General features: G+C 32.4%; 1 protein-coding gene and 1 long non-coding RNA gene across 2 annotated transcripts in view; both read right to left on the bottom strand.

Annotated features, from left to right (window-relative positions):
• LOC127733954 (WD repeat-containing protein 75-like) overlaps positions 1-23,641 on the bottom strand; it is a 45,973-nt gene extending 22,332 nt beyond the window's left edge. Inside the window, exons 1-7 of the mRNA XM_052243440.1 lie at positions 23,514-23,641; positions 18,796-18,925; positions 16,577-16,642; positions 15,817-15,910; positions 10,204-10,316; positions 6,861-6,925; positions 1-105 (exon numbers count right to left, since the gene is read on the bottom strand). Of these exons, the coding sequence (XP_052099400.1) occupies positions 1-105; positions 6,861-6,925; positions 10,204-10,316; positions 15,817-15,910; positions 16,577-16,642; positions 18,796-18,925; positions 23,514-23,596 (656 nt within the window). The 5' untranslated portion in view covers positions 23,597-23,641. The remainder of the gene's footprint in view (positions 106-6,860; positions 6,926-10,203; positions 10,317-15,816; positions 15,911-16,576; positions 16,643-18,795; positions 18,926-23,513) is intronic.
• On the bottom strand, positions 3,473-5,222 carry LOC127733963 (uncharacterized). Its single transcript, XR_007997309.1, has 2 exons — positions 4,972-5,222; positions 3,473-4,648 (listed from the first exon to the last, which is right to left on the bottom strand). It is a non-coding gene; the product is annotated as an uncharacterized LOC127733963 (long non-coding RNA).
• Positions 23,642-25,973: the final 2,332 nt, after the last annotated feature.

A 25,973-nucleotide genomic window follows, 5' to 3' on the forward strand; every position in this document is an offset into this window, starting at 1 on the left:
CAATAATAAATACGACCATTTTGACATCCTGTCACGACACAAACATCGGTAGGATGACATGCTACACAAGTGAATTCTGTTTGCTGGGTTAAATCTAAGGTATGTCTACAATATAATGAAAATACATTTAAATCCTGTCAGCTGTGATTGATCCTGTCAGCTGTGATTAGAGTGTAGCTACAGTATAATGAATATCAGATCAATAGTGTCAGATGGGTTTTACTCATTATCAGCTTGACAAAACATAAATTCTGTATATTGTCTAAATGAATTCTGTGTATGGTACCTATCTAATAGTCCATCTTCCTTTAATTCTTTACAGAGCAACTTTATTTGTTCAAAGCTTGAGATTTGCATTTGTTAAAGGCAAGGCATATAAAAAATAACCATTGTGTATAAGTTTCATAACATTTGGTTGAGGCAAACTCAAGTTAGAGAACGGAAACCAATTTCGGGACGTATGGACGGACGTACGTACAGACGGACAAGGGTAAAACTTAATGCCCCCTCCGGTACGGTGGGGGCATAATAAATGGGGAATGTGTCCATAGGGACACAGATGATGCCCCCGCTAGCATATAACATTATAAAGGGACATAACTCAAGAACTGTAAAAGTGACGCTTCCATAATATGAACTTAAACCGAGATAAGTAGTAATAAGCATTATATATACATTTCATTAAATTTAGTTGAGACAAACTTAAGTTAGAGAACGGAAACAAAATATCATATAAGGTTATAAAGGGACAAAACTGAAGAACATTAATCAAAGTGCTTGCAATTCCTTTGTCCATAATTGTAGTTGATTAAACTACACTTATGGGCAAAGGAAAATAACTCCAATTTTAAAAAATAATTTAAACAATTACATCATTGACATTTTTAGAACAGATATTAGATTCCTATTTTTCCATTTGTAAAAGAGCATAACTCCAGAACAGTTGAAGTGACACCACCAAAATTCTAACTTGATCTGTATTTTGTGATAATAAGCATTTTGTATAAGTTTAATAACATTTGGCTGAGGCAAACTAAAGTTAGAGAACGGAAACAAATAAATGTGGATAGTGTCCACAGGTGGACACAGATGATGCTCCCGCTTGCATATCATATAGTTATAAAGGGACATAACTGAAGAACGGTAAAAGTGATGCTACCCAAATTTGAACTTGATCTGAGTTTTGTGGTAATAAGCATTGTGTGTAAGTCTCATAACATTTGGTTGAGGCTAACTTAAGTAGAGAACAGAAACTGAAAATTCAGCAATTTTTCTATTTGTAAACATGCATAACTCTAGAACGGTTGTGTATAAGTTTTATAACATTTTGTTGAGACAAACTAAACTAGAGGCTCTAAAGAGCCTGTGTCGCTCACCTTGGTCTATGTGCATATTAAACAAAGGACACAGATGGATTCATGACAAAATTGTGTTTTGGTGATGGTGATGTGTTTGTAGATCTTACTTTACTTAACATTCTTGATGCTTAGAATTATCTCTATCTATAATGAACTTGGCCCAGTAGTTTCAGTGAAAATTATTTTGTAAAAATTTACAAAATTTATGAAAATTGTTAAAAATTGATTATAAAGGGCAATAACTCCTTAAGGGGTCAATTGACCATTTTGGTCATGTTGACTTATTTGTAGGTCTTACTTTGCTGTACATTATTGCTGTTTACAGTTTATCTCTATCTATAATAATATTCAAGATAATAACCAAAAGCTGAAAAAATTTCTGAAAATTACCAATTCAGGGGCAGCAACCCAACAACGGGTTGCCTGAATGGTCTGAAAATTTAAGGGCAAATAGATCTGGACCTAATGAACAATTTTGTTTTGAAAGATTTGCTCGAAATGCTTTGGGTTTAGATATATGAGCCAAAAACAGCATTTTACCCTATGTACTATTATTAGCCATGTCGGCCATCTTGGTTCGCGGGCAGGGTCATCAGACACAATTTTAAAACTACATACCCTAATGATTATTGTTTACAACTTTGGTTAAATTCATCTTAGTAGTTTCAGAGAAGATTTTTGTAAAAGATAACAAAAATTTACGAAAAATTGTTAAAAATTGACTATAAAAGGGCAATTACTCCTTAAGGGGTCAACTGACCATTTTGGTCATGTTGACTTATTTGTAGAACTTACTTTGCTGAACATTATTGCTGTTTACAGTTTATCTCTATCTATAATAATATTCAAGATAATAACCAATTACGGCAAAATTTCCTTAAAATTACTACATTTGTAATTCAGGGGCAGCAACCTAACAACAGGTTGTCCGATTCATCTGAAAATTTCAGGGCAGATAGATCTTGACCTGATAAACATTTTTACCACATGTCAGATTTGCTCTCAATGCTTTGGTTTCAGAGATATAAGCCAAAATCTACATTTTACCCCTATGTTCTATTTTTAGCAATGGCAGCCATCTTGGTTGGTTGGCAGGGTCACCGGACACATTTTTTAAACTAGATACCCTAATGATAATTGTGGCCAAGTTTGGTTAAATTTGGCCCAGTAGTTTCAGAGGAGAAGATTTTTGTAAAAGTTTACGGACGACGGACGCGGGACGACGGACGCCAAGTGATGAGAAAAGCTCACTTGGCCCTTTGGGCCAGGTGAGCTAAAAATTCAGTAATTTTTATGTTTATAAAGGGACATAACTCAAGAATGGTAAAAGTGTCGCCACCAAATTTCGTACTTAATCTGTATTATGTAGTAATAAGTATTGTGTATAAGTTTCATAACATTTGGTTGAAGCAAACTAAAGAAAACGGAAACAAAAAATTTGTACTTGATCTTAGTTTTGTGGTAATGAATATTGTGTATAGGTTTCATAATGTTTGGTTGGGGCAAACTTAAGTTACAGAATGGTAACTAAAAATTTTGCAATCTTTCGATTTATAAAGGGGCATAACTCAATAATGGTTAAAGTGACACCACCCAAATTCAACTTGATCTGTGTTTTATCAGTGGAAGTCAAAATTAAACATTGCATTGTATAAAGCATTGATTGTAGTTGATTCAACTATAATCATGGACAAATGAAGATAACTCCAATTTTAAAAAATAAAATGCTCCGCAGGGCGCAGCTTGATACGACCGCAGAGGTCGAACCCTGAACAGTTGGGGCAAGTATGGACACATCATTCAAGCTTGATACAGCTCTGAATTTGGATTGTGATTAAATATTTGACACAGCATAGGTTTCTGACACAGAATGAATGTGGTCTAAGAACTTAAAAATTTTAAATTGGACATTCACCTATTATGGTCCAATATCCAAAATCTAAATACATGGTTAGATTCAGCATATCAAAGAACCCCAAGAATTCAATTTTTGATGAAATCAAACAAAGTTTAATTTTGGACCCTTTTGACCTCAATGTGGACAACGGGGCCCAAAAATCAAAAATCTAAATACATGGTTAGATTCAGCATATCAAAGAACCCCATATATTCAATTTTTGTTGAAATCAAACAAAGTTTAATTTTGGACCCCGATTTGAACCAACTTGAAAACAGGGCCCATAATCAAAAATCTAAATACATGTTTAGATTCAGCATATCAAAGAACCCTAAGAATTCAATTTTTGTTAAAATCAAACTTAGTTTAATTTTGGACCCTTTGGACCTTAATGTAGACCAATTTGAAAACGGAACCAAAAATTAAGAATCTAAATACACGGTTAGATTCGGCATATCAAAGAACCCCAATAATTCAATTTTTGATGAAATCAAACAAAGTTTAATTTTGGACCCTTTGGACCTCAATGTGGACCAATTTAAAAACGGGGCCCAAAATCCAAAAACTTAATACACGGTTAGATTCAGCATATTAAAGAACCCCAAGAATTCAAGAATAAAACCCCATTGAAATTGGTCAAGAAATAAGCAATTTATACGAAGTATCTTCTTTTGCAAAATACTGTGTAATTGAATATTTCTTGCTATTGCGCAATACTGTACAATTGACAATTTCTTGCTATTGCGCAATATTGTGCTATTGGATATTTCTTGCTATTGCGCAATACTGTGCAATTGAAGATTTCTTGCTATTGTGCAATAGAAAATTTCTTGCTATTGCACAATACTTATTATATAATAATTTACACATCCTGTTTAGTGTGTATCTCCTACCATATCATTATTATTTGCTTTTAAATATAAATCAGAAATAACCAATTTAAAATAGAAAATTTTAAAAGAAAAAAAAAAGGAAAAAAAAAAAAAAAATCCCCCCCCCCAAATTTTTTGAACCCCCTTATGATTCATCATCCCCAAACTCAATCCCAGCCTTCCCTTTGTGGTATGGTACCTTGCAGTACAATTTCAGAGAGATCCATACACTTGAACACAAGTTATTGTCTGGAAACTAGAAAAATGTCTTTTTTGGCCCCTTTTTGGTCCCCAATTCCTAAACGTTTCGGGCAATTACCCCCAAACTCAATTCCAGCTTTCCCTTTGTGATATGGAACCTTGTAGTACAATTTCAGAAATATCCAAACACTTACACACAAGTTATTGTCATGAAACTAGAAAAATGCTTGTTTTTTGCCCCTTTTTTGGCCCCTAATTCCTAAAATTTTGAGGCAATTACCCCCAAAATCAATCCCAGCATTCCCTGTGTGATATGGAACCTTGTGGTACAATTTCAGAGAGATCCATACACTTGAACACAAGTTATTGTCTGGAAACTAGAAAAATGCTTATTTTTGGCCCCTTTTTGGCCCCTTATTCCTAAACGTTTCAGGCAATTACCCCCAAACTCAATTCCAGCTTTCCCTTTGTGATATAAAACCTTGTAGTACAATTTCAGAAAGATCCATACACTTTCACATAAGTTATTGTCATGAAACTAGAAAAATGCTTGTTTCTTGCCCCTTTTTTGGCCCCTAATTCCTAATATTTTGAAACAATTACCCCCAAAATCAATCCCAGCATTCCCTTTGTGATATGGAACCTTGTGGTACAATGTCAGAGAGATCCATACACTAACACACAAGTTATGTCTGGAAGTTACAAAAATGCTTATTTTTGGCCCCTTTTTGGCCCCTAATTCCTTAACTGTTGGTACCATAACCCCCAAAATCAATCCCAACCTTCCTTTTGTGATATTGAACCTTATGGTAAAATTTCATAGAGATCCATTCACTTAAACTAAAGTAAGAGAGCGAAAACCAATGTGTCTTCGGACGACGCCGGACGACGACGCCAACGTCTTACCAATATAGGACCGCAAAAATTTTTGCGGTCGTATAATTACTTGGTATTTAGAAGAAAATAAAAATTTTGCAATTTTTCCATTTATAAAGGGGCATAACTCTAGAACGGTTAAAGAGACGCCACCAAAATTCAAACTTGATCTGTGTTTTGTGGTAATAAGCATTGTGTATAAGTTTCATAACATTTTGTTGAGGCAAACTTAAGTTAGAGAACGGAAACTAAAAATTTTGCAATTTTTGCATTTATAAAGGGGCATAACTCTAGAACGGTATAAGTGACGCCACCAAAATTCAAACTTCATCTGTGTTTTGTGGTAATAAGCATTGTGTATAAGTTTCATAACATTTGGTTGAGGCAAACTCAAGTTAGAGAACGGAAACCAATTTTGGGACGTACGGATGGACGTACGTTCGTACGTACAGACGGACAAGGGTAAAACTTAATGCCCCCACCGCTACAGCGGGGGCATAAAAATTCAGCATTTTTTCAATTTGTAAAGGGGCATAACTCAACAACGGTAAATGTGATGCCACCAAAATTCAAACTTGATCTGTGTTTTGTGGTAATAAGCATTTTGTATAAGTTTCATAACATTTGGTTGAAGCAAACTAAAGTTAGAGAACGGAAACCAACTTTGGGACGTACGGACGGATGTACAGACGAACGGACTGACGTAAGTACAGACAGACAAGGGTAAAACTTAATGCCCCCTCCGCTACGGCGTGGGCATAATACATGTAATAAAAACTTTGTATAATCATGCTTCAATAGGTCTAATTTTCTCCTGTTACTGCAGTCATTTTGAATTCCAAATATAAAGGGTTTAACAGTTGCAAATGGGACAATCAAAAGATGATTTCAACAATAGCCTAAATAAGCTTTGCACTTGCAGAGCCAAAGGTCACAGTTAGTTGTTTTACAGCTATGTTATATCTAAAATGAGTTAGCAGAAAAGATAATGTAACAAAATTATGTTGGAAGAAATTCCCACAATGCATTAAACAAGAAACTGTTTAATGATAAAGAGAAAGATCATTTTGAATGTATTTTCACATAGGTTTTTGCAGTTTTAACCCTTATTTATAATGGGCATTTTGGTTAATTGAGTCTGTCAGCAGACAAAACACTTCAAGAATACCCTGTGATAAAATATTACTAGTACAATGGACTAGTTGTGCTACTACAATAGATCAAGCTAGAACAGCAATGACAATTATTTTTATTATTTATTTTTACATACTGAAGAGTGTTTTATTTTTGGAGGGTATAAATTTCACAATTTCAAATGAAAAACCATTTTGCGAAGTTTTATTTTCATGTTTTCGTTTCCTTAATTAGGACCTTTCATGAAGATCAAATTTATGTAAGGGCAATTTTTTTCATTTTTATGTTAATTGCAAAAATAAATCACTCACCAAAGTTTTCTACTATCACAATACATTTTTCATACTGTCATTTTAAAATATTTTAAACACTCTATACAAAAGAACTATTCAATCATTGAAACAAACAAAAACAAAGTAGCATATTATATTTGATCAGTATACTGTTGATTGATGCCTATAGATTTTCAGGATTATCTATAAGTACTGGTTCACAAGAAGAATGTATTGTATTAATACTTACCTCACTTTTTTCTTGTGGTTCTGTACATATAGGACTGTATTGTTTATTGTGGCAATAACTTTATTCTAAAGAAAAACACAAAGGCATTAAAAAAATCAATCTTACAAATAACTATATACATATTTGTACAATACATTCATACCATACAGATATTTTGTAACTTATTACATACAGATCTATACTACTGATTCTAAGTATTGTAATGGTATGTAAAATAAAACAACAATGTTTGCTTTCAACAATTAGAACATGAAAAAATATTTAATAATTGTTCAAAATTTAATATTCAATGTAAGAATCACTTCAAAAGATATCTTTTTAAGATACCAACCCTTTCAAATTTATTTCAAACAAGGATACAGAGACAGCAACATCCATATTTTCTTTTCATGATTAACAACAAAAATTCAAAGCATTATACGATTTCAAAAAGCTTTGTTTCATAGTTCAGTATTAAACAATTTCATATTTACCAGTATCTAATCAGAACAATTTTTGTCATGTCAAAAACAAAGACATTTTGGAGCACACATCATGAGTGATTTCAAAGGGACATGACCGATACTTTTCGATCAATTTGTATCTTCTCTGCTACATTTTGTACATGCACTAATATTATAATACCTGAGAATTTAAATAAACAACTAAAATTTGGAAAACCCTTTTTTTTCAACAAAATAAAATCTGTTATCATATAGACGGGTTTATCTGTAATTGACCTAGAAAACATGGGCGCATCCATTAACATCTCACGTGACCGATCCGCCATTACAACCGTGAAAAATAAAGCACGTGTATTGATCAAAACATTATCGATTTTCTGTTTTCATTTGTATTTCTTTCATTTTCTGATTTATTTTACTATGGATGCTGCCGAAAGTTATAAAAAACATGGAAGCATTTCTTGTGCAGTTAATAGTTGTACAAATAATCGTAAAAAACTTCAGGTGTGGAAAAAATCAATATGCGAATTACACAACGAGTTGCACAATGACTGCCCTCGTTTGATTCCAGGGGGAACCTCTTCAGCCGTTTAAGAAATATTATGAATGACAGTGACGCCTTATTGTATATTTATGTAACTAAGTTTTCTTTACTTTAGTGGAATTAATACACAATTTAATTTTCAACTATGATATTGCAGATCAGCTGTTGCTCGATCCTACTGATGAGGATAATACTTAGTTTGATATTTGGTTATTTGGGACGGCGCTTTAATATTTCGAAAAGTAAGGCTTGTAAAATATTTTATTCCTGGCTTTATTTTCTTTATAAGACGTATACAGTTACTTCTGTTGATTTGAACTTTCCTCAGTAGATTATTCTGTGCATGAATTCTAAAATTTTATACATTAGAAAAGATTTTTCAAAGGTCTAACTCTTGGTAATCAAATAGTTTACTAGAACCTACGAAACTGTAGCTATACCGGTAATCCGACAACCTTAAATTCCGACACTTCAGTAGTCCGACGGTCCGATATAAATCCCTAATGTTATATTGTAATACTGTATTTCACTGTATTATATACATCGGGGACTTATATAAGAGTTTAATACGAATTAGGGATGAAAATCTACGAGACCACTGTTTTGGAGTGGTTGGGAGGGGAGTTGGCAAAACACCAAATGACGCTTCTAAAACATAACTCATCATCGCTTTGAATTTACATGTTGGAGTCTTTGGTGGTTTAATGGCATTCATTTATATTAAGCACGAGCTGGATCATGATGTTATATACTATACATACTATAGTAGGTGTATGTCGAGTAATTTTCTGTAACATAATAACTATAGGACATGGGCCGTGAAAGTTCAAAACTTCTTAAGCCCATATTCTAATCGCAAAGACATATCTACATATGGCCCGACGCATCGATAGCATATAGCGCAATTCAAAGTACACCAAAGTAATACGAAAATGTAACTCAGTTTTGAGCATTATACGTGAGTCAAGCAAAAAACACAAAACTCTCGTCTCTGTAGGACCGTATGATTAGTGGGTTGTTAATTTTTAGGACTGTCTCATTATAGGTCTGACCACAGAAATTTCTATGATTTGATAAAATTGCACCCTGGTTTTTCTGATATATCACATATTCGACCGGTCAAGACTATTTATTTTTTATTTATGCATGCGTTATAATTATTAATATTATGATTACCAAATGATTGTAATCGACATGTAACCTGGGATTAGTATTCGTATAAAATTTATTATGTCCCGCGTGTAACATATCAAATACAGCTATATTTTAAGGACACAACACCTGGCCTGCAATACACTTAGAATCCTTATCTAATTACTTTATTATTTATAGCACATATAATTTTGCCGAGGTCAAGTACGACTTCACATTCTTGTGTTTACATTTAATTATATGCGGTCAGGGCATATAGATCTATATCTTATATTTTTTCACGGTTGTAATGGCGATCGTACTACGACGACGCCTATGAGTCGCGTCACAAACTAAGGCAGATAATCGGAAAAACCTGTCTATACCTAGAGAAAATAACATATATTTCTTACAGTATGATAACAGCATTAAATCAACGTGAATTCCATATTTTTCCGAAATGGTGTTTAGTGGGCTGATATGAAAAATTTATCACATGCTTCGATTATTATCACATGCCTTTCCGTAACGGTATCACATGGCATTCCGGCCATACTCGGCCAATTCCGGAAAATACACCTCAATTGTACGTTTTCAGTGAAAAACAATACAAAGTAAGGTACAAAACAATTATTTGGATACTGGAAAGTTTATTGTGTAAAATGAAAAAAAAACCAAAAAAACAAATGATAAAATAATTGCATTTTTAAAAGTTTCAAATATAATTTAAAAAGTTACTTTAAAATTGTTGACTTTTCCAAACATTGTTCGTTATGTATATTGTTGAATTATTTTTTTATCGTAAAATATCATACTGCTGTTTTCCTTTTCTTTTTAGGCATATGCTAGAAAGATTTCATATCGAATTTACTACATTTGGGGTCCGACGTCCGTGAACTTTTCACTCTCTGAACTTCTATTTGAGAACCACGTAAAAGGATCAATAAATTAAACTTTTATTTTTCTCCATTGTTGAAGCATATGATAAAAAGATCATTACATGTCATTTTTCATATCGCATATATTATCAGCCCTCGGTCAATATCAGTAACTTAAATTTTGGAAAATACACCTCAATTGTACGTTTTCAGTGAATTCAGTCACTGGACTATGATCTAGTGGGCAGGGCCTGAAATTATAATCTGACTGATATCAATGTATAAATATTCAAAAGTTAATGCAAATATTTCATCACAGATGGATCTTTGTTTTATTACAGACTTACATGACAACCAACAGCCAATGAACATTGTTCTTTATTCACACTTCCAAGCAAGACTTTAATCTTTGGTGGAGAATCTTTTTGTGATGGCAGAACACACTCAATGATGTCATACTCTGTAACAGAAATTAACATAACACACTCAATGATGTCATACTCTGTAACAGACATTAACATAACACACTCAATGATGTCATACTCTGTAACAGACATTAACATAACACACTCAATGATGTCATACTCTGTAACAGAAATTAACATAACACACTCAATGATGTCATACTCTGTAACAGACATTAACATATTACACTCAATGATGTCATACTCTGTAACAGTAATTAACATAACACACTCAATGATGTCATACTCTGTAACAGACATTAACATAACACACTCAATGATGTCATACTCTGTAACAGTAATTAACATAACACACTCAATGATGTTATACTCTGTAACAGTAATTAACATAACACACTCAATGATGTCATACTCTGTAACAGTAATTAACATAACACACTCAATGATGTCATACTCTGTAACAGACATTAACATAACACACTCAATGATGTTATACTCTGTAACAGACATTAACATAACACACTCAATGATGTCATACTCTGTAACAGTAATTAACAGAACACATAATGAGAACCTGATGTTCTATGAGCTAAAACATTAACATCTCTTAAAGTAATGTTTGATGTGCATAGATTAAATATTAACATCTCAACAGTAACTTTTGAAATGATGAGTATTTGTATTCCTTCTTTAGAGAAATCTTTATTGTATTTGAGAAACGTGAGGGTACCCAAATTGCACCTATTTTGACAGTTTTTTCACCTACATTCATTTATGATGCAGACAAAAGTTTCCATGCTGTGTTTATTTTGTAGATGTATCCTTATTTACTATATAGTTCCACCAATTTAATTTTGAATCCATATTGTATCATAGGAAAGTGGGTTTGAACTGACCTCGAAACGATCCATGATTCTGTAATGATGAGTACTCAAATTGCATCCACGCTTAAATTCACATCCGATAATATCGAATAACTGATGTTTTGTTTTATTTCTCCAAATATTTAGAATAATTTGACAATAGTCTATGCTTACTATTCATTTTTTCAAGAAATGGATGGCATCATGCCCTTAACATATTCTAATTGCTCAACTTTAAAATTTTTTTACTTTTTTACTGAAGTCGCATGGCGAGGTTTCCTTACTTTTTCCAGTGAATATTTCATTTGTTGATATATACTGTGAACGTTTTGTGTATTTTTAAATATATTTAGCTATGTTGAAAGACATGCATAATGTCGAATCAAAAAATACAAAATGTTTGGTCTCTAAGAAAACTTGTAAGATTTCCACTGCTAATTTTGCTAAATAGGTGCAATTTGAGTATGTACTGTGATGTTACATGAAAAATTAAATCATGAATTTTAAAGTAAAATAAACTGTTGACATAGAGATATGTCTTGCCTATCAGCATAAAATTCAGAAAAGACAATCTGATGGACAGCAACATTGCTTATTAATTCAGTCACTGGACTATGATCTAGTGGGTAGGGCCTGAAAATGATCGACAAACTGAGATGTACAGACAGTAATGTAACCATCGAAAAATATTGTTGTTTATTGTAAGTAGTTCCTATCAATATAACTTAAACAGAAAAACTTAACAATGAAAATTGGAAATTAATTCAGTCTCTGGACCATGTCCTAGGGGGCAGGGCCTCAAAATAGTTGTCAAACTGAGATGTACTGATAGTACCGGGTAATGCAATTTTATACAAATATCATTGATCTATCACAAGTAGTTCTTTCAAGCTGACTTAAGCAGAAAAACTTAACGTCGTCAATGCAATCCTTATGTCTCGCTTCCAAAACTTTGGTGGCAGGCGAGACAAAAATATTGTTTTATGTGCAATCAGAAACTTGTATATGATAAGTTAATCTTTATAAATTTCCTATAAATGTAGTCAAATACATTTTAGTTGTTTATTTCTGATACAATGGTGGACATAATGTATTAACATCAACTTGTAAATAAAAGAAGAATGTTCCAATGTTCCCTGCTACTGTAGACTGTAAACTTCACCTTTTGTTTTGCAGATTTTGCAATTTCTGAATCCAAACCTAGGCTTGTTTGCACTGTTTTATTTTCATTTTTTTCTGATCTCATATTCTTAGCTTCCTTAAAGATCAAATATACATAAGGGGATATATTTTCATGATTTTATCTTCAATTTCAATTTTGCTCAAACAACTCCCTATTAAAAAAATATAATAAAAGGATTTGTGGTGGATACACCATTTTACATGTTAACCTGAAAGCTTTATCTTTAAAGGTTGACAAATGGCAAATGGGGAGTAAAGGCCATTGTCCAAAACTCTCAGATGTGCAAAGTACAAAACTTTGAAGCAACTACACTTTTACATCCCAATCATTACATCTCTAATAAGATTGTAAAATAGATCAGTCCATCAAAGTTGGTCAAAATCCATTGAGAATTAGAAATGTAAGCACTTACAAGACAATTTTCCATGTACATTATTTTATTAACGTAACGAATGAAGGATTTTACACTGATAGATCATGGAGATTTAATCTTTTCCACCAACTAGCATCAGGTGATGATAATGGAAGGTCATAAATTTCATGGTGGAATAAACAGATATTTTCAATGTAATCAATATACACTACCATGGAATATAAGATTGAAACTACTTCCAAATACAACAGCAAAACCTCAACCTACTGGGCTATGGCTGCAATTCTGAAGGTTATAACTTCATAAAAATATTTTGGTTGGAACCTTCTTGGGTCGCAACAAAGATATTTCCAAAATGATATAAAATAAAATGCTTTGTGGGCGCAGCTTGTTGTGACTGCAGAGGTCGAACCCTGAACAGTTGGGGCAAGTATGGACACAACATTCAAGCTTGATACAGCACTGAATTTGGATTGTGATTAAATATTTGACACAGTATAGGTTTCTGACACAAAATAAATGTGGTCTAAGAACTTAAAAATTTTAAATTTACCTATTCAAACCATATCATTATTATTTGCTTTTATATATAAATCAGAAATAACCAATTTAAAATAGAAAATTTTAAAGAAAAAAAAAGGAAACCCCCCCCCCCCCCCCCAATTTTTTGAACCCCCTTATGATTCATCAGGCCATAATCTTGCCGGCGAAATGACGATTTAAGTCGCCAAAGAATTTTGAAAATCGCTAAATCTCGCCGGCCGACTGACTTTATAGCGAAGTCAAATCGCTATCAAAATCGGTAAAAGGGAGACAACTTGTGATTGACAAGTGTCACAGGTAAAAAAAATGGCGGCTGACAAGGAAAAATCGAGATTTTCGAAACGACCCAGGACTAATACTGTAAACGATCAAATTAAATAAATACAACGGCGACTTTGAACATCCTCGGATATAACTTTCAAAACTGTTCAAACCGAAAACTGACCGTCTGTTTAAGTTATCGTTTTACGATGATTTTCATCTGAGGATGTTACGTAATCACTCAGCTGATTTGTTTTATTTTTAATACCTACACGAGTCGATCAATTTTATTATTCGGTAGGTAAAGGGTGGGAATTAACGGTAGGTATTTTATATTCATTGAATAAAAATTGAAATATAAAAGGTAGAAAGACAGCTGATGGATAATGTGATTGCAAACGTACGACACTCGACCAGATAATTTGTGATCAGCAGTGGATTTTTTCTAATGACCACTTCGTTGATATGGATGATATTTTTAAAAAATGATAGAAATTTTAGCTCTTTATCGGATAATTAACTGGAGATTGAAAGATATTTTCATTTATAGACTTAAAATCTTTAACGATAATCTCAATTTACTACAACTAACATAAATGTCCTGGACATTCAATAATGTTTTACAAAACAATGACAAGTGGTGATATAAATTAAATTCCCAGTCATGTGAAATTCATCATATTTTTATGGAGTTTTAAAAATAAATTGAGGCAGATGCACATGAATTTAATTCATCATAATCTTGATAATATTACTAGGCTACTCCCTCATGTCCCAATCAACAAATTTTATTTAGAACACATTATGGTATCAATAAATAAATAACAACTATATATTGTCTAAACCTTTTTATTAAGAACTTTCTATATATACATTGTGTACAATAACATGAAAAAACTGCAAGTACATCTTTTATTGAATATAAAACAATTTCCTTAGGCTTAGTGATAAGCTTGAAAACACGATGCAACCGAAACGATAATGGAATCTCGCTTCTCCAAGAAGTTGACCACTTCTCCCTTCTCTCTCATGGAAGGAGAAGTCACTTCTCCCTCTTCAAAATCCTAGATTAGGCCCTGGATTCATCACCCCCAAACTCAATCCCAGCCTTCCCTTTGTGGTATGGTACCTTGCAGTACAATTTCAGAGGGATCCATACACTTGAACACAAGTTATTGTCTGGAAACTAGAAAAATGCTTGTTTTTTGGCCCCTTTTTGGCCCCATATTCCTAAACGTTGCGGGCAATTACCCCCAAACTCAAACCCAGCTTTCCCTTTGTGATATGGAACCTTGGAGTACAATTTCATAAAGATCCATACACTAACACACAAGTTATTGTCCTGAAACTAGAAAAATGATTGTTTTTAGCCCCTTTTTGGCCCCTAATTCCTAAAATTTGAGGCAATTACCCCCAAAATCAATCCCAGCCTTCCCTTTGTGGTATGGTACTTTGCAGTACAATTTCAGAGCGATCCATACACTTCAAACACAAGTTATTGTCTGGAAACTAGAAAAATGCTTATTTTTGGCCCCTTTTTGGACCCTTATTCCTAAACGTTTTGGGCAATTAACCCCAAACTCAATTCCAGCTTTCCCTTTGTGATATGGAACCTTGTAGTACAATTTTAGAAAGATCCATACATTTAAAACACAAGTTATTGTCATGAAACTAGAAAAATGCTTGTTTTTTTGCCCCTTTTTTGGTCCCTAATTCCTAACATTTTGAGGCAATTACCCCCAAAATCAATCCCAGCATTCCCTTTGTGATATGGAACCTTGTGGTACAATGTCAGAGAGATCCATACACAAGTTATGTCTGGAAGTTACAAAAATGCTTATTTTTGGCCCCTAATTCCTTAACTGTTGGTCCCATAACCCCCAAAAAACAATCCCAACCTTCCTTTTGTGGTATTGAACATTATGGTAAAATTGCATAGAGATCCATTCACTTAAACTAAAGTTAGAGTGCGAAAACCAATGTATCTTCGGACGACGCCAACGTCATACCAATATACGACCGCAAATTTTTTTTGCGGTCGTATAAAAAATGACATATGGTATAATCGCCAATGAGACAACTTTCCATAAAAGACCAACGAACAGGTATGTGATAATGTTTCCAGTAATTATCCTCACATTATATGTCTCATGACATTGTTACCCATTCTGCTGATAGAATTTAAACTCCTGGAATCTCTAGTATTTCTGTCTATCAATGTTTGTTTTTTAATCAATGGAAGCTATTATATGTGATATTTGTTTTTAATAACAGGTTTGAAAATTTATGTTATGTAACATAACAGCACCTACCTTGTCTAGAAGTCTGCCTTTTCAATATAAGGACTGGAGTTTCTTGAAGAGATGATACACAAATATCATGAAGAGGGTAATGAAGCTGATATACCTGCAACATATGGTTCAAATTTAAAAAAAAACATTTCCCATACTCTCTCCTTTTGAAGCTCCAGATAAAAGTGTATTACAAAATGATATAAAATATCATCAATGATCATCAAAGCATATTTTGTTTGGCAGAGGAAATGGACTAAAATGTTATAACATATTTTTGTTACTGTATGTATACATTAAGATTCTAGGTTTGAATCTGGTTGATAAACAGAATTGACATATAAAATCTTAATATTTTATTATGTTTGTCATGTATTATTTTGTTTCAAATCTTGTTTAATATCTGCACAAATGTGTATCTCTTCTTATTTAAAATATTTGTTTCATTTGTAAAATTTGTGTCTTGATTGCAAGTTCGGTGAATCACCCAACTGTTCTTTGTCTCCACAACTCTTCCTTGATCAGTGAGTTGATTTCCATGAAACTGTCAGAGAACACTTATAGCATTATGCATCAGCTTCCATTTTTTTAAAAAAAAATTCAATCCAGCTGATTTTACCAGTACAATGCACAATGCAGATAAAATCTGGAAAATTGATAATTATCAAGCCAGTCACATAAGGGTTTTGATTGCATGAATGCAATCTTTACCCCAAAAATGTACAACTTAAACATGTTAAATAACAGGTAACAACATATACACATAATAACTTCTTCATACCTTCAGTAAAACACCATCAGAATAGTCCCACTGTATTACTGACTGGTCAAATGAACAGGACAAAATCTGAAATCATAGTGTCAAAGTATGTATAAATTCTAAGATGTTTTAATCTGTCACCAGGTAACGCCTATATCTGCAGACTGTTTCCATTTTGGAAAGAAACAGAGCATCTTACTCAGTCTTCACAATCAGCAACAGGCCCACCAGTCCAGGCTGATAAAATTACTTTCGGGACTATAAGAGTTTTTACTACAGGCCAATAGAATCTACCGGTATACAAAATGGTAAAAAAAATGACTGTTGCCCCTGTGGTTTAAAAAGTTAACTGTGATCACTTTCATTACTCATGAGTGATGACAAAATAGCCAGAATAATTTTTTATAACTATAACCATTAAATTAAGATAAACTCTAGGATAACCCCTATTTGTAAATAGTAATAAACATTAAAATCCACTGTTGTTGAGTACAATGGTCTTAGGGTCAATCTGGGCAACAGGTTTCAGGACACATTTTCCCCCCAAAAGCTTGGAATGCCCAAGCTCTAGTTTCCATCTTAATTGTTGGTCTGTTCTTTGTGTGTTCATATCTTTGACTATTTTAGTTGACACATATATTGACCTCTGATTTCTAAGTTCTGTTTAACATGTCTGCATCAGTAGGCCATCAAACATGTCAAAGATGACATCAGGTTGGCAAATTGAATGTAAATATGAAAAAAAGAACATGAGGGAGTAAACTTGGTAATGTATTTTACTATTTGAATTCAAAGAAAATAAGCACATTGTATGTACCATTGTAACTTTTAAAAACATTGCTTAATAAAATCTCATTTTCTGTCAAAATATGTTTGCATTTGGTTATGGAAATAAGCACACATCTTCAAGTGTTATGCCATATTAATAAGTGTCACTAACTATCAAAGCTTTATGATGTACTGTTTTAGCTTATCTAGCAATTTATATATAAAAGTATGGAAAACTGTAACTTTTGATATACATGTGCAATATGTTGTGATTACAATATTGTCACAAAAGCTTGCTTTACAACAAAAACATGAATAATTTTTAGTGTACTAAGAATGTTTCAGATTTAAGCACACAGCAAGAGTAATTGTCACAAAAAGTGTGATGTTGCCATTTGCTAAACAACAGTTGATTGTGAAGACAAATTTTTGGCTAGTAGCAACAATTGCTTAACATGCTTAAACAAGATTCAGTTATAAAGCAAACATATATAGGATAGTTTTATTTGATTCATACAATAACTTCTGACAATTTAAGATTTAAAGTGTTTTTTCCTTATTTTTCAAAATCATGAAAGCAAGATATTTGTTGGTCAATGGAACAATAAACTTCACTTAAAATTGTTCAGAATAACTCATATTTTAAAATTGGCAAAGTGGTTTCAAAGGAATAGATTTTTCCACAAGTTGGTGAAAAACAAACCAAAAATGTTACTAGATATAATCAACTTATTTTCCTGATGCAGTCTGTCCCTTATTGACCCACATCACATCTAGTAAGACAGACAGCTTAAACTGGTACTAGGGACAATATTGAACTTGAGTAAGCCAGGGATCAGCAAAGAATTTATTTTTACACATTTTTGCAATATATATGTGTAAAAAAATGTATGAGATGTGGTATGATTGCCACTGAGACAACTATCCAACAGAGACCAAATAATGTAGATGTTAACAACTATGAGTCAGCTTATGGTCTACAATAATAAGCAAAACCAATACCAATATATGACAAAAGCTATTATTAAAAAAATTCAAACAAGTTATGAAAACCAACAGCCTGCTTTATGTACAAAGCAACAAATAAAACAATATCATGAATATGTACATGTATCTGAATTTTATGATAAAAAAAAAATAAAACTTAATTATCCAGTTGTTCAAAATAATACTATAAATGTAGAAATTAGAATTATTCAAAAATTATCTCATGTAATTTTTAATTTTCAGGTTAATGCTTAGAAAATCAAGAGTGGTAAATTCAAAGATGAAGAGCATGGTACACCACTTTTAAATAGTCTGTGGCGGGGTTCGAATTTAAGGCATCACTGTATATGTCATTTGAGTTGAAAACAATGACAAAAATTGTAACACAGGTCACCTTTGACACTTGAGATACACACTATTATTTATTTGGATTGACAATAATGCCAGTAATTGAATCTTTAAGAGAACTGATGTTAAGAGTTTACCTGTAATTTATTATTTGGATTGACAACTACGCCAGTAACTGTGTTTGTATGACCATGTAGATTTCTGATACATTCTCCACTCTCTGTACTGAATACTTTGATCAAGGATTCTGAGCAGCAAAATATACACCTGAAACATAATAAGAACTCTCAAAATCAAAAAAATTTAATAAGTGTAGATAATTTTTACAATCTTTAAACTGCAATGCATCTCTAGATCTCTTTTCACAATGTTATAGATTACAAAATTGAAACACAAATCAGTTATATCGATATGTATATATATATGTTCAATACTTGTCTTATTTGGGTTTTTTTTTTGTATTGTTTGATTGAAACTTGACTCCTTTTCAGTGGGATATCCTGTGAACAAAACAAAAGAAAATTCACTCTTCTTATGATAGAGTCGAGAAATTCAATAATAAAACAATGCCGGTGACGATACTGATCAAAAGTTATTTCCAAATAATAATTGTTCATTTTAAATAAATTAATTGTTATTAAACTGTGTTATTAGAAAAATACATGCAAATACACGATGTTTTATGTTCAGTATTTATCGAGATAATTGAATTAGAAGCTTGTGAAACTGAGATTTAAAAACTGCCAATCTTTGCTGCATATTGATAAATAATTTAATTTTGGATGTAACGAGTATTCTGATTGGCTGACGGTGTTTTGTTTATCAGCTCATAGACATAATTTTCTCATGTGACCGTGACGTCGTCAACGTTTTTTCATGATTTGCTCCGGTTTAAAATGGAATTTAGAATTAAATTATAAGGAATGACTGTAATATTTTTTCCTATCTATTCGAAATAACATAAAAAATGTGGTGCACACTTTAAAATAACTCGCTACACGATGTTATCTCTTCATAGACAGAAAAAATATTACAGTCATTCCTTAAAAAAAATTGGAAAAAATCATGAACATACATAATCTAAAGATCTTTCAGGTCACCAATTTTCGGAGTGTTCCAAAAAGTCCTTAGCATGTTACAAGTTCACAAAGTATACTTATTTTTTCACACCTAAGTTATCAAGCACATCGGTCTGCTCTTGTCACATGTACATTCAGTAGAGAAATATTATCTTTTTGTGAATATAAAAATTTAAAAGTCTGTCTGTGCAGGTTAAGAAATTAAAGATAACTATTTTTATAAAGTAGGTATCTTTCTACTATTTTTTATACAATTTTAAGAAGAGGTCGTCTCGATTTTTGTATATGTATTTGCGGTCTTCTCGATCTTTTCACATTCAATGTTTATCTAGGTAAGGTCCGTTTGAATTTGCTTAGTAACTTAATTTCAAGTGCCAATGGAATTTTTTCACTGACTTTCTCTGATCTAGCTGTATATATATTCAGATAATTAGCATGTTCCAGAAAGGTATACAGCAGTAGAAAAATAAATTGAATAGGTACTCCAGGAATTTATTCGCATAGCAACATTTTAAACCAATTTTACATCAAGCTTCTATAGCCTGCTGTACTCGTCGTTTGCTACTTAAGGAGGGAAATGATAACATTGAATGGAAGTTTTGTTTTTATTTCAACTTATTTCTGTGTTTACTATTTACCAGAACGTTTTCCCGTGAATCCATAATTGATAGCGTCCTTGCTAAAATGGGACAAACATTGAAAAGATCTAGTTTTCAATATTTACAGGGGAGGTAATATTTCGTCACTAGATTCCCCTGTTTTCTTGTAACTATATTCTGTGAAGCAGGGCTTACACTACTATCTTGCCATTTGTATCCTACTTATTTAGTTCTCCTTTATACTTTACGAATAAAATTTTAGTTCATGCTTGAGAATACCATTACATGAACAGTTGTCTCAGTTCATGTCTTAAATTGTCATGTATAGTTACAAAACTATCTTTTTCACTAGTCAGACATTGAAATTTTTCTTTATCTACTTCCAGCCCTGCATTGAAACTTTTTTAGGGGATCAGGTTTGACTGGACTCAAAAGACTTAAATTTTTGGTATAAGCCATATTTGTCAATTTCTTATGAACCTTAATCAGTTGGTAGCAAGTCATTCCATACCCAAAATTACCATTCAGTACCCATGATTAAAACCATTTGATTTTCGTACCCCATAGGCCAACTTCGTCCCTCATAAATACATGTTAACTATTTCGTATCATATATTTGTAAATCGTTGTAATTTTGACCAAACATTGGTATTGGAGATTTTGTAAAACAAAAATGTATAATTCAAAAATGGAGAGATCCTTCATACTGCCCCATTATAAGTTTTTTAAATGTTTTATAATTAATGCATACTGGTCCATTCAACAAAATATATTAAAAATATTATTATTTTATTTTAGATTTATAAATAGGTAAAATATGTTATTTATAAAACATTTTGAGATGTAATTTTTTTTTTAAATATTATATAATTTTAAATCATCTACATAAATAAAATGCTTCCAGCAGTAAAAAATTTCTATTGACCTTTGTTTGTTTGAGCCGTTTATCCTTAACTAATTTTTCAACTAAAAATAAGAGGTTAATTAACTAACAAAGAAATAAGTATCTGCAACTGTTTTAGTAGTTATTAACCAGTGATCTCCATGACCTATTTTATGATGGCGCAATGCCATGGTTAAATTATCTTCTGCCATCGTCAAATGATCCCCGCCATGGTTAAATTATCTTCAGCCATTGTCAAAATTTGTTTTCGTTTCGCTAGCCGTCGCCATTTTTGTTGGTAATTATAATCATTTGCATGTAATTGCATCACCCTTGTTGTATTATAGTCCAAAGGGTCCTCCTGATCACAGTTTTAAAGCCCTGAGAGAAATCCGGTTAAAGGTCGCTAATCAATTGTACAGGTATAGCAACACACTTGACAGGAGAACGCTTGATCAAGAGATACAATTTATTGCATTATTTAATTACGTTTCAGCAAATGCTAATGAAAATTCAGATTAAAAAATAAATTTTAAATCCAGTTACGAAGTAAAAGTTTAACAAGTAGAACACATGCTTTTATATTGACTTACGCAATCAGCATCCCCACTTTATGAAATATACAAAATAAAATATAAAACAGTACATTATTTCATACCAAATAACACAAGTACAACAATTATGGATAATATTGAATCACTTTACAAGTTAAAAAGTAAATACATGAATATTAACTGCAAATTGATAATCTGAAGAAATTTCGTATCATAATTCCAAATTGTTCTAGTAGTTTACAATCAAATTAATACATCCGGTTGACATTCAGAATGGAAAGATGCATTTTGCATAGTCTATTACTATGAAATTTGCAATTTAAAGTCATTAAAATCATTAAAGTTGTAAAAGTTTACCCTCCAAATCTTTCTTCAACGTTTTACTAAACAGGTACAAACTTCTTGTCGTTGATGCTGCAAATTGTCGATACCGGTTCATGACTTCTGAATTTGGCAATGAAAAAAATACCCCCCCATATTTTTAAGTCCTAAACAATTACCAAAATAGCAAGAAACGGATTTGGGAACCTTAAGGACAGCTTGTGGACATTCATGACTAAGGGAAAGCCATGCAGGCTATATATTTTCTTATGTCTATTGACATTGGAATTGTTCATGTTGTTACAAATGACAATTAATGAAAATATTGGTTATTCTATAATGATATAAATATAATAAGCAATATATCAGTCTGTTCACCATTCCTTATATAGAAATGGTGGAATGAAATACTTTCGATTACGACACACGGTAGACACAGGTTTTTGTCATGGTGAAAGTTCCTCCATCGTTAAATTTTCATCCATGGAGATCTCAGATTAACAGTTGTTTTTTCCCTCAGGAAATACAGTGAAAAGGTACCCAAGCTGACATTCACTCAAGAAGAAAACCATGATTAAAAATAGTTGCACAAGAATGTGCACCTTATATGACATATCGAAGAATTACATGTAGCTATGGCTTTTTCAACTTCTGAAATATGGTATGAAATGGCATAGATATAAATCTTCTGTGAGGTCATGGAGGTACGAAATGGCACACATTTAAATCTTCTGTTAGGTACCAAATGGTATAGATATAAATCTTTCATAAGGTACAAAATTGCATACATATAAATCTTTTGTGAGGTATGAAATGGCACACATAAATGTGTGAGATACAAAATGACCTACATATAAATCTTCAGTGAGGTACGAAATGGCATACATAGAAATATTCCATGAGGTACAAAAATGGCATAATATGATATTCCATGTAGTACGAAATGGTCAGGGTATGAAATGTTTTTTGCAAGGGTACATTGTACGTAATGGTGGGTACAAAATGACTATAATTCAATTGGCTAATGTTCATATTCAATTTGGGCATATATGGTCATGTTTTCACCACAAAATTTACACTGAATACTGACATAAAATGCATTAAAATCTGATTTGTCTAGGTCCAGCCAGGACATAAACTTTTCCAGCTACACAAGTTTGTGTGTAATGAAAGCATCTTTTGTGATGTAAACATGGCCATATCCTCATATTATGGGTTTCGTGCTAATTAGAATGCATTGTGACGTCACAATTTCCATTGAAAAAACATGCATAGTACGAATTTATATTATGATGTACGATAAAATATGAGCTGACAGATAAATTATTTACTTTCAATTTCATAAAGCCTAAAGATGCACTGCACATATCTCTTATATTTTATATCAAACTTAAAAATTAAATTATTCGTAGTGTTTACTTAGAATCTGGTCCAAACACTGGTCTTGTTTTTACGAGGCTAGCGCCCGAAACAGCAGAAATCTCAATTTTACTTTCAGGCATGTTTTTAAATGGGCGCAGCCATTACCGGAAGTACGTGTAGTCTGCACATCGGCTTCCGCATACATACGTTTTTAATTCCGGAAATTGTTATTTCTTGTATTTCCTTTTTCTTTATCTGTGTGTGATATCTTTCATGATTTCCTTTATAATTATAATAGTTCTTTTTTTCTTTTGTATGTTTTTGTTTTGCTTTGTTGTTTCAAGAATTTTAAAGGTAGCCACTATAATTCACAGGCAGTTACACAAGTCTCTGTGAAAAAAAACTATTATCATGGCATCCTGAGTTTCAGATGCAGTAACATCGTTGAACTCCTTTGAAAAAATCCACATTCTATGCCATGGAAAAGAGTAGATTTCTGTAGTCGCCACTATGTGGCACAGCGCTCCATAACATTTCAAGACTGAAAGAAGCTGTTCACAATTCTAAAGCTTCAGACGGTAATGGAATAGATCTGAATGTCTGTGTGCAGATAAGATTCTCGTGGTATTTCTTTTTTTTTATCGCTACAGTTCTGCTTATCTTTCTTCATTGATGTTGCCATGCGCTTTTTTATATTCTGCTTTGCTTTGCATGTAATTTAATATGACTGTGCTGTCATTCGGTATTTTACGCATTTTTAAAAACATGTCACAGTCTTTTTAATCTTATTATCTGCATACGTTTTTTTTATATGCTATATGTATGAGGGAGGGTCTAGATGGGGTTAACAGGGTATAGAAAAATGTAAAAAAAAATAAAGAATAGAGAAAAAAATACTGCCTACCCTTCCGGAGCACCTGAGATTACCCGCGGTTTTTTTTATTATGTTTTGTGTTGCTCAGTCATTAGTTTTCTATGTTTTGTTTTGTAAACTTGTTTGTCTTTTTGGTTGTTTTTTGTCTTTTTGTCATAACATTGTCATATCCCTTTGGCGCGGATTTAACCAAAATTATTGAAATATTTCAGTACTTCCATAATTCCGCGATTTTAGGATCTCCATTATTCAATTTCAGGATACCATGAAATCTATTTTTAAAGGATATCCTTAAATCGAATTGTGGAGGTCCTGAAATCTTTCATGATATTGAATAATTCTGAAATCGAATTAAGGAGGTTCTGAGATATTTCGGGAAGTCCTTAATAAATTATAGATATTCTGAACTTGACTTATGAGTTCCTGCAATATCCTGATCTAGGTCAGGTGATCGATTTTTTTCAGAATAAATATACAAATTGCTACCGCGTACTTGTGTATAGTTCTCTTTATTCAGTGATTTAAATTGATAAAATGTAGGTTTCTTATTTTGTGATCTCTTACTACCATATTTTCAGATTTCTCTAATGTCGGCTATACACTGTCACTGTTATAAAACTGACTTAGGTATGATGTTCAGCTTTTCACTACCAGTATCTCATATCACAAACCAAATATGATCAAATGCATCTAATGTAATTTTATCTGCTACTTATTATTCTTGATATCCAAATGATCATAAAGAAATTAAAATAACATAATGTTTTTCCGCGTTTGGGTTTTAATCAGATAATAATCAAAACGGGTAAATGGTGTCCTTTGAATAACGCAATGGCGGATTTACGGGGTGCTTTGGGGTAGGATCGCCATAAACAAACTTTGAAACTCATAAGTGTACGCCCTCACCCCTTTGATTGGAAAATATATCATTTTTTGGCATAAAATTGTCCAAAAACATATTCGCATCGCTCCGCTCGGCAGTATCTATACTGTTTCGGGAATTACGTCCCCCTTTATAACATTATGAATTCGGAAGTTAAAGACACAATTAGTTGAGTACACACAAGCAATCATCACTTTTCAATAATAACAATCTACTGGAGGTTGAAACAGACAAGAAGAAGACTTACCATGTAAAAATTATGATATAACAGGAAATTTGTATATGAAGGCCCGACAACGAGCATTTTGTTTTTAATGAATTGTGCAAAATGGCATAAAAAAATCAAAGAATACAGAAATTAAGACAAACATATATTTGGTATATTTTGAAGGCATACTGAATATTTACGGAATGAACCAATCTACATTCATGATAATATGTTAAACAAAAGAACAAAGACAAAAACAAACAAAAAAAAACAACATTAAACAAGACACTATTGACAGCAACTATTAATCAAAACGAACACCACCTAAACCGCTTTGAAATTAAATCCTGGACGGGTAAGTTATTCATAGGCAATTTGTGGCATCCGTCTATTTGCTCATGATAAGATAAAAAAAAAATATAATTTGCGTTTAGTGATGTCATAATCGAGGAAAGGACGGGATTTTGAATACGACAAACGTATCCTATCTGTAGCCTATATGTTGTCATCTAGGACACAATTATTCCATAACGGTCAACCAAATGATGATAA

The sequence above is a fragment of the Mytilus californianus genome, unplaced genomic scaffold (genome assembly GCF_021869535.1).
Source record: "Mytilus californianus isolate M0D057914Y unplaced genomic scaffold, xbMytCali1.0.p SCAF_3, whole genome shotgun sequence".
Taxonomy (NCBI): Eukaryota; Metazoa; Mollusca; class Bivalvia; order Mytilida; family Mytilidae; genus Mytilus; species Mytilus californianus.